The sequence below is a fragment of the Neovison vison genome, chromosome 2, assembly GCF_020171115.1.
Source record: "Neovison vison isolate M4711 chromosome 2, ASM_NN_V1, whole genome shotgun sequence".
Classification (NCBI taxonomy): domain Eukaryota; kingdom Metazoa; phylum Chordata; class Mammalia; order Carnivora; family Mustelidae; genus Neogale; species Neogale vison.
In genome coordinates, this window is record NC_058092.1 from 184,368,932 (window position 1) to 184,379,120 (window position 10,189).

Sequence of the window (10,189 nt, forward strand, 5' to 3'; positions counted from 1 at the left end):
CTCTTCCCCCATCCACTCGCCAGTTGGAGAGGACATGGCAGAGGACTCTGCAGGACCAGAGGGAAGGAGCCTCAGTCCCTTGATCACCCCTGCACCAGAGCCCCCTTCCCTTCCTGGCTGGTCCGGTCTGCTACTTTTGACCCCACATAAACTTCTATTGTCTGAAGCCGCTAAGCTGGGGGTGGGGGTGGGGGGTCCTGCTTTATCCCGACTCATCTACTTACTCAACAGCCCACTGTACTTCTCCACTTGAGGTCCCACACACCCCGAGGAAACATCTTGCCCCCAAACTCATCAGATATGTTACTGTCCTCGTCAGAAACGCAGGCACATCTTCCCTTTCTCTCTCGGCTTTGTCCCAGCTCCTGTCCCATCACTTGGTCTCCTCCATGCCCACCCGTCCTACTTCACCCATCTTCTCCCCGACCTGGCCCCATGGAGCTGGTTCCCCAGCCCACCATCCTGCTCCTTTCCAATTCCCCTCCACTTAGCACTGCCCAGAACACACAAGGCTCACACTTCCTTGTCCCAGTTCCTGCTGCTCTCCAACTGGAACACCTTGCCTGTGTCCAGGCCATCATGTGAAGACCTACTCTCCTCACAGCCTTCAGCTCCTAAGACACCTTGAGGAGAACTTACCTGATCCCCTCTCCCTAAGGCCCTAGGACACAGCCCATCGCACTCATGGGCTGACACACCAGTCTCCCCAGAATGCCAAGCTCCTTGATACCCACTGGAAGGAATGTTCCCCTCCCACCCCCAGCTAAGTCAGCCCCCAGCCCTCATCCCCTGCTGCCACTACTTTACTATGGGGTTTCTCTCAAGCTAACTTTGGCCTCTGGACCATTCTGAAGCTGTGAAGAGGAGAACAACCATCGCAGGAGTTTTCATTGTCCAGTTGACAAGCAACAGGCAGATGCTGGAAACGAAGTATTCCCGGCGATTCTCTTGGCTTAGAGTTAGTCCCCCAGTCACCACCCCCACAATGGCATTCAAACTGTCAATGACCTCACAGTCATTTCTTGAGGGGGGACATGTGCAGGACCCTGGATATGCAGTACATGTTCTTGACTTGCAAGGCTGGTCTTAGCTCCCTGGGGCTGCCATGGTCTCCTTCATACCTTGAACTCCCCAACCCACCCTCAGGGCCTAGTACAGGACTGGATGCATCCTGGCTGCTCTGGAAGCCCTTACTGCCCGGCCAAGACCGCCACCTTCCGGGGGCTGCGAGCCCCAAACAGCGCTGACTGGCACCATGGCCTGAGGCCAGGCCCATCTGGCATGAGAGTATTCCCCGAGCTCACAGCCTCGCCAAGAAAGTAGGACAGAAAAGGTGTATTTCTGTGCCTGGTGGTTTCCTCTTCCCAATTCAACTTTTGCAACAAAGAAGAAGAAAAAAGAACCTGATTATAGAAGCAGAGTTTCTCCTAGACATCTTCTTTATTCCCAACCCTCAGTGAGACACATTCTACCCCATGAGATCCCTGAGGCCCATTTTATGGGCAGGAAAGTAAAGGCACTGTGGCAGAGTGCCGCTGGAGGTCAGCGACACCCGACTTACGAAGATCCACGAATCCTAACCTTCAGGGACTCCACCTAGGGATGCAGCAGATCCAGAAAGACAGTCAGGGCCGGCCTCTCTGCCGAGGGTTTCTAAGTAACACCACTGCTCTGGCGGCCAGCAGCCATCAGGAGACAGGGAATAGACGCAAAGCCGGGGCTGGCCCTGCCCTCCGCTGGCCTCCATCTCTCAGGACCAGGGCTGTTATGTGCCCACAGGGCTCCCCAGAAGGAGAAATAACACAGCTAAGTCTAGTGCCAGTGGGCAGACTGAGGTGAGGGCTCAAAAGGGCACCCCAAAAAAGGCTGCCAGTTTGGAGACCCATGGGGTCTGGTCCCAATTCCAGAGCTGAACAAGGTTGGGAGGGTGCACCCTGTCCACATCCCAAGGCCGCTGCTCACTGTGATGTAAAACAGGGGCTCTTCTCTCCAGAGGCCTGATGCTGCCTCACAGCTTGCTCCGCGGGGCCTCGGTCAGGGGCCGCTGTAGCCGCCACACCACCTTCACGGGCTCCGTGGCACCGTCCAGCTGGCGGAGGCCGTCCAGGTCCCCCGTCTGCCTGTACTGCCACAGGGCCGGCTGTAGCACCGAGACAGGAATGCTGAAGTTCAGGTGAGGATAGGTGGCCCCCGTGTTATTGTCCCTGGTGTTGCTGGCCACGATGCCTGTGGAAGGGTCAAAGAGGAAAGGGGGTGTGAGCCGCGGGACAGATGGATGGACGTACAAATGGGAGTGGAGGCCCATCCCCAGCCTGGAGCCTTGCCAGAATAGTACAGTCCCTGCCTGCCCCTCACCCAGCTTCTCATGTCACTGCAAAAACGGTCCTCAGAACTAGGAAAGTCACCTTGGAGCAATGCGCATGACTGAAATACAAGACACGTTCAGATGTCGCCAGTGATTCCATGAGAGCTTTCTCTGCTCCCTGATGCAATCCAGGGCCCCGGCAGCCTCTGGCTCCTGTCTCTAGAGTCTTCTCCGATCTGCCTCAGTTCCTGTCTTTCCCCACTGCTGGTGGCCTTGATGCTTAGAGGAGCACGGGTCAACTGTTCAGCAGGTCCCTCACACTGGGATCACCCAGTGTTTCCTCACGGTAAGTATGAGGTCTGAGGTGCTTGGGAATACCGTCCCGCGCCCTTCTCCGGGCGACCCACTGGGAGATGGAGGATGTCTGTCGGCACGTCTGTGATGCTAGCTAACCTCCATCACTTGGCTAAGATGCTGTCTGCCGGCTGCTCTACAGTGGGCAAAAGACTGTGGGCAAGTGCCTAAGAAACTTGGGAAAAAAGTGTTTCGCCGGGACACGTAAAGGCTCAAGACAAAAAGAACCATCCGCACTTCAACACTGTGCTCTAACTGGTCAATCTGTTTCTCACAGGGCTGTGAGGTAGGGATTCCACCAATACTATGTGTTCCACAGCTGAAGAAGCAAGAGATTCCACTCCCGCTAGCTAGCACAGGGCGAGGTTCCTCATGACCTCAAAAGTAAGGGAAGGGGAAGCACCGCAGGGGTCCTGGTGCCGGAGTGCAGGTGGAGGGGTCCTGTGTCAGGAGGCCGTGGGGTGCTGGAGTGGGGTTCCATTCACCCCCGCGTCACCCCGATGCTCCACTCCCTGCTGTCTTCACTCCCACACTCATTCACTTGACCTGTGACTCTTGGACTAATCCAACTCCTGAGTGTCACAGATCCAACGAGGTGTGGGGACTTATCTGAGGTGACAGGGTGGCTTAGTGGCAGAGAAGGAACCGGGACTCAGATCTCTTCCCTCCCTGCTCAACCTCTGTCCCTCTCCCCCCTCGAGAGCACAAGCACCTGGCAACTTTGGCTCACTACCTCTTGGGCATCAGGACCACCAACGTCCCAGGCCAAGGGTGGCTCCCGGGGCAGGATGTCCAGCACTCACTAGATGGCACTGAGGCTCCAGCAAGGGCAAGGCTGGGAGAGGGCAAAGGGGCTGCTTACCCAGGAGGTCTCCTGTGCGGGTGGAGAAGAGGGGTCCCCCGCTGGAGCCGCCATGCACGGCACAGGTGGTCTGGAGCATCACTGGTCTGTCATCCACCCGCACCACAGCAGACAGGATGCCTGAGGTCACCGAGGGCCCACAAGCCTGGCCAAAGATGCCGAAGCCCACCACACTGACAGCTTCTCCTGCCCGGGGAGAAAGGTGGGCGAAGGCAGGGAGTCACCTCTGTCTGACAGGACTCACACACTCCCCATCCTGCTCCCTGCCCTCTCCAAAGTCCCAAACCTGCCCTGCTGCTCAGATACTCCCGCCTCCAGGGAGTCGGCCCCCGGTCCCTACGGGAAGAAGCCAGGACATCCACTGAGCTCTCCATACCTGCTCACCACTTGTTCCTGACATCAGGCTGTTCTCTGGCCCTCATCTCCCTGCTGGACCGGGGAGCTGCTTTTCAGGGTCCCTGGTACCCAGCCCTGTGCTCAATAAATGTTTGTGTGGGTGAAGCATCTGCCTTCAGCTCAGGTCATGATCCCAGGGTCGTGGGATCAAGCCCTCCATCAGGCTCCCTGCTCCATGGGGAGCCTGTTTCTCCTTCTCCCTGCCACTCCCCCTGCTTGTGATCTCTCTGACAAACAGATAAATAAAACCCTAAAAAAAAATAAAAATAAATGTTTGTGACACTAATACCCATCTCCTCCTAAGAAGTCTCTTGGTTAAAAAAAAAAAAAAAAAAAAAAGGTGATCATCGCTTCTCTGCCTTTTGGCTAAGATCAAGTGAAAAAAAAAAAGATGGTCATGACGATGACCAAGAACCTGCCAGTAACTTCCTTTACCAAGTGCTCATGCATGGCACACGCAGCTAATTGCTTTACAGGCAAACGTGTCACCCACATCTCACAGTGCCCAGAAGCAGGGAACCTTATCCCCATTTTCCAGATGTGGAAACTGAGGCAGAGAATAAGGAGTTGCCTGTCCAAGGACACAGGGTTAGCAAGTGGCAGAGGAGATGCCCACTTGGAGACCTCAGGCACTCCCCAGGCAGTGTGCCACGCCACTGGGGCCTCAAAAGCAGAACAGCGCTCTGGCAGGCCTGCGATGTTATAAGGAGCCCCCAAGCTCAGTCCCTCCACAGGACACCGCTGCAGGGCCTCAGGGGGAAAAAAAGGTATGCCTTACCCTTCAGGGGGACCCCACCACCCGCCCCCAACACACACACCCCCACCACGACTAGGACCTGACGCATGCTGGGCACAAGCAGGGAAACCTCCAAGAGCAACCCAGCCAGAGTGCTCAAGGCAGGCTGACTTCATCCCAGACTCATGCCACCGTCATCATTCTGTCAGGGGCGAGGCAGGGAGCCCGCCTAGGGAACCGGGCCCCCGACCTAGGGGGTTCGAGTGCCCAGCACTTTGCTTCCTGAGGTCTGCCACAGACCACAGGGCACCCTGTCCTTTACCTTCTTGGAAATGCTCAGCCAGTACCGGCAGGGGGACATCGTGTAGGTCCTCCTCCAGGCTCACTAGTGCTATGTCATAGGGACAGGTCTCCTGGGTGGCAAACACCACACGTCCCCAGATTGTGGCACTCCTAGGAGCAAGGGAAACAAAGTGAGTGCTAGCTTTCTGACCATTTCAGCGCTGGGAGGAAGCAAGGGGATGAGAGTGACTCTAGAAGTCATGGACTTGGGGGTTAACGGGTCTGGCGTCGGCCCTGACACGTGCCAGGCAGGCATCTCTGGGCACACCCCTCGGCCATCCTGGGGTACTTCCAAACATAAGCTTCACACTTCTATGTAAGCTCCCTGCGTCTCACCATATTCCTAAGCCCTGACACCTGGAGAGCGCTGTGGGCCAGCTCAGGTGTTAATGCTCTGTGCACCCCATTTCATTTAGTTCCCATCGAAGCCCTAAGAACCAGGCGCTGGTGTTACCGCCATTTGAAATGGCACATCTGAGGCCCAGAGAGGTTGAGTAATTTCCTCAAGGTCACACGGTTAAGTGGCAGAAGCTAGGGCACACATTCCCAGTGTTTTCCTTCATGGTCTCATTGCAGGAAAACAATCTTGCCCCAGTTGGTGGGGCAGGCGTAGGATTTCAACGCTGTGTCCCTGTTTACATACATACATACACCCTAGCACATCTCTGCTCTCAGTGTGTCCCAGACTGTGTTCCAAGACTTTACAAGTCAACTCGGGGAGAGGCAGCATAGACTGACTTGCCCGGGATCACAGAGGAGCCCCCGTCCTACACTGCAGGAAAAGCTTCCAGCAGACCCCATGGGCTCCCCAGAAACAAGTGTGTGTGTTGTCAGGGGAGGGGGAGTGGACACCACTCCTGCTGGAAATCCTCATTACCCTCTTCCTTAGAGTGCCATGGCTGTCCTGCCGGCTGCGGGGGGTGGAGGAGAGGGGTTAACCCTGGAAATTCAGTAGCGGGATTTGGAAAGGCCTGGGCTGCAAGGCTGGGCTGAGCCGGGTACGAACATCAGGCATTAACAAAAAGATGCAATAGTGCTCTGCTCTTGCCTAAGTCTGGCTCGTGGGAGGTCCCAGAAACAGATCACATCCTAGAAACTAAGCCAGGAAGCTAAGGCTGCTGTCCCTGCTACCAGGCAAAAGATAGGAAAGAAGGCCAAGGGCCCTTTCCCTGCAGAGATGGAAGTGACTGAAGTCCAAACCTGGCTGCCAGGTCATCCAAAGATTGTTCCAGTGCGTCTGTGGGCTCCGCCCTAATCCCACATTCTAACTAGGTCTAACTCCACACATGTAATTTTTACCGGGATGGGAAGTTCTGCTTAAGATCTAAGATAGCGATCAAGTAAGATTAAGAGGCTCCTCTCCTGACCCCAGGAAGGCAGCATTCTAGGCCTCTGAGACCTCACCACCCCTCTCAGGGGAGACAGAACAGGGTGGGGAAGTCACCATCCAAGGAGCCTAGTGTTGTGTGGGAGCAAAGCTATGTATGAGACAGCAGAGTTCAGAAGGAATTCAAGCTGGGAGAGGGTGCTCAGAGACGCCCGCCCAGCCAGGGATGCTGAGACTCCGCCCTGCCCCCCCAATCCAGAACTGCCTGACATTTTGCTCAAGCCCCGCTCACCCCCTGCCAAGAAGGAGGCCCCGAACGCCCTACACTAAGGTTGTGAACGCCGAGGATGAGCGCAGGGACTCAGGTCTCTGCCCGCGCTACGCCGTCAAAGCATCAGCATGACGCCAGAAGGCCTCCATTATCCTCAGAGTTACGATCTGAGACCCCCGGGACGGGCAGAGTTGGGGCAACTTCGCGGGCCTTACTTAGGGGGTGTGGCGCGCACCAGGACCCTGGACGCCTCCCGAGGGGCCACATGTCGGCAGGTCACCACGAGGCGGGGCGCCACGGCCACTCCGGAGCCCCAGATGGTGCCGCACTCCACCAGCACGGCCGCAGCCGCCCACGGGGGGCCGGGGTCTCGGAGAGGCAGGCCCCACGGCGCGCCCATCTCCTGCGGCAGGAGGGCGGCCAGGGCGCGGGGTCCTGGACCCAAGCGGCCGAGTGCGGCTCGGGCGGCGCGCAGGAGAGGGGCGGCAGCGCAGAGCAGCGTGAGGCCCACCCACTCGCGAGCTTTCCAGCAGAGGGGCGCGGCCACCAGCGCCACGAGCGCCCCCGCGGGCCGTGCCGCGAACACACCGCCGCCCTCGGTGCCCGGCAGGCAGCGCGCGTCGGTGAGCAGCAGGGGGCCGGTGGCGTTGCTGAGCACGCCGCGGCTGAGCGTGTTGAGGAAGATGTCCGGGCAGAAGGCCCCGAACGGGGAGCCGCAGGCCAGCAGCGGCGCGCCCTTGGGCACGGCCCCGAGAGGCGCCACGGCCACGGCCGGCCCGCTCTCCTCCGCCGCCGCCGCCGCCTCCTCTTCCTCCGGCTCGGGCCGCACGCGCAGCAGCGCGAACCATCCCAGCGCTCTCAGCTGGTCCTCCTCCTCCTCCTCCGACACCTCGTCGTCCGGCGCCGCGTTCGCGAAGCGCCACTGCTCGGCCGCCTCGCCCCCGAAGAGGCGCGCGAAGTGGGCTCGGAAGGCCGGGCAGCTCAGCAGCAGTAGCAGCTCGGCGGGCCGCGGGGACTGTAGGAGCCGCCCGCGGGGTCGGGCCGGCGGGTCGGGCTCCGGGCCGGCGCATTGGGGCGTGCACAAGCCGGGACGGCCCCTCTCCGCGCGGCCTGCGGGGCTCGTGGCTGCCGGACCCCACTGCACGTGCAGGCGCAGGTCGTCATCGCAACTGTCGCTGGGCAGGAAGGAGGCGCTGGCCGCGGTCAATGCCGCGCTCCCGGCCCGCAGGAAGGGGGTGAAGATGCCCCCGTGGCACAGCACCAGGTCCGGGCCGCGGCTCAGGATCACTCCGCTGCAGCTCCACGAGTCCGCCTCGGCCTGCCCAGCCCGGGAGGCGCTCACCACGCAACCCGCTTTCTCGGCCGCCCTCATGGAGGGCCCCCACTGCCGCGCCATGGCCTCCAGAACGATGCACACTGGGTTTCCAGAGGAACGACGGAGAGACAGAGATCCCCGGTCGGGCCCCGCGCGGCTCCCACTCAGCGTCACCCAAAGGCACAAGCGAGAGCTGCAAACACGGACTCCAGCCTTCCTCGTCGGACCCGATTGGCTAAGCCCCAACTTGCCCGCCCCCATTGGCTGGGCTCGGGCCGGGCTCTGATTGGCTGCCCAGGCGGACCCCGCCCCCTGCCCCCCCCCGCCCCGTTCGTTCTGGGTGCCTGTGCCACCGAGGGGCGGGAGCTGTGCAGGAGGATAAACTCTGGGAGAGTGGGCGGCGTGTGATTTTAGCGAGAGGCGGGGTTTGGGCAAGACAGAGTACCTTTGCTGTTCGTTGGGCTGCAAGAAAAAGAATAGAAATGAGGGCTGACGTGGCTAGACTTGTCCAGGCAGTGATAGGACCTGAGTATCCGCTCAGGTCTAAACCAGCGGCCTCTGGCCCCGGGCTTGATAAGCGCAAGGATATCCTTGGCCCTTTGGCCGAATTAGTAATTTGAAATTACTAATTGAAATTGAAACGCAGCTCACAGGACTACACCTAGGAAGCTTTTGATGCCAAAGCCTGAGACAAAACGGGTGAAAACTGGGTTTGCGCAAAGTAAAATTGCCCTTTAAAACTATGAACAGTAACTGAAGTAAAAATTTTCAATTCTACCGCCCTGTACTTTGCAGTGTGCACTTTTCCCATACATTTATAACCACCACCTAGGATGTATCTAGGTTAGGGGCCCAACACTCTTTCAGTAAAGGGCCAGAGCCTCAGTGAACAGCAGTTGGGGACCATAAACTCTCCAACGCCCAAGTCTGCAGCTGTAGTAGGCAAAACCTGAGGGAATGGATGGCTGTGCTCCAGTAGAAGTTTCCTTATGGAAACTGAAATTTGAATTTTATGTCACAAGACAGCATTCTTTTTTTTTTTTTTTAAGATTTTATTTATTTATCAGAGAGAGAGGGAGAGAGAGCGAGCACAGGCAGACAGAATGGCAGGCAGAGGCAGAGGGAGAAGCAGGCTCCTTGCTGAGCAAGGAGCCCGATGTGGGACTCGATCCCAGGACGCTGGGATCATGACCTGAGCCGAAGGCAGCTGCTTAACCAAGCCACCCAGGCGTCCCAAGACAGCATTCTTTTATCGCCCCCCCCACACACACAGGTCAGGCAGCAGCCTGGAAGATTGTAGTGCATTATTTATGCAAGCATTAACAAAGATGATTCAATTACTACTTAAATTACTTAATCTTTCTGCCTCAATTTCTGGATAAAACTAATGATGTTTTATCCAATAAGCCTGCTGGAGAAAGTTAAATGACCCATCATAGTATGAGGTGGGACTGAAATAAGCAGTCTTCCATAGCAGGCATGGTTTTCTTTCCGCTCTGTTGACACTGAAGATGCCTCGATCACAGGAAAATCTAAATCCCAACCTCCTAGCAATTAAGAGTTCCTTTCTCTCTCGAGTCCATTATTCTCCCTTAATGACGCTCAAGCCTCCAGCATGAACCATGATGCGTCAGGTTTTTCTGTTTACAGCACATTAAAAAGAGTCCCAAGTCACAGCCAGCAGCCAAGGTGAGACCCCTTGAGTGCTGGGTTCATTGACTCAGTCTGTACTTCTCATGTCCCACTCTAACTCAAACAACAGATATTATATATAAACATAGGACCCACGGCATCATTTTAGTAACAGGGACATTAGTTTCAATCACAAGATGCCTCTAACACTTTTAATACTTGGTCAAAAAGGACCTGTTGCATTTTGCTTCCATTCTATTTGTCCCATTGCTTTAGTTTTAGAATCTCATTTGGGTTTTCTATAAAAACAAGGTCCTACAAACCTGGTAAATGCACAAGCACACATTTCATTGCTTTCCCTGTTTTACCAAATGTAGCTCTCAACCGAATCTCTCCGATTTTGTATAAAGTGGAGAATGGTAAACAGCTAAACTGGCCCCAGTCCTTACTAACGTGTTAATAGTAGATTTTGCTAAAAAGAAGTACACCACCAGTCCTGGGATCACCACATGTCTGAAGCCTCTCGAATGTGTGAACTGGCCTAGCCCTTTTTTTTTCCTCCCAGTAGCAAAACTTGTCTCTCATAACCTTTGTAAATATTTCTTTCCCTAAGTAGGAAACAACTTTTGCTTCGTCACCCCCACCACAC

The 10,189-nt window shown here is 56.6% G+C and overlaps 1 protein-coding gene across 1 annotated transcript; it reads right to left on the bottom strand.

Annotated features, from left to right (window-relative positions):
- Window positions 1–1,407: 1,407 nt before the first annotated feature.
- TYSND1 (trypsin like peroxisomal matrix peptidase 1) lies at window positions 1,408–8,114 on the bottom strand. Its single transcript, XM_044239683.1, has 4 exons — window positions 6,809–8,114; window positions 4,976–5,106; window positions 3,522–3,707; window positions 1,408–2,226 (listed from the first exon to the last, which is right to left on the bottom strand). Exons 1-4 carry the CDS (start codon window positions 7,987–7,989, stop codon window positions 2,009–2,011), a joined length of 1,716 nt encoding a protein of 571 aa, XP_044095618.1. The 5' UTR covers window positions 7,990–8,114; the 3' UTR covers window positions 1,408–2,008.
- Between the last annotated feature and the right edge of the window lie 2,075 nt (window positions 8,115–10,189).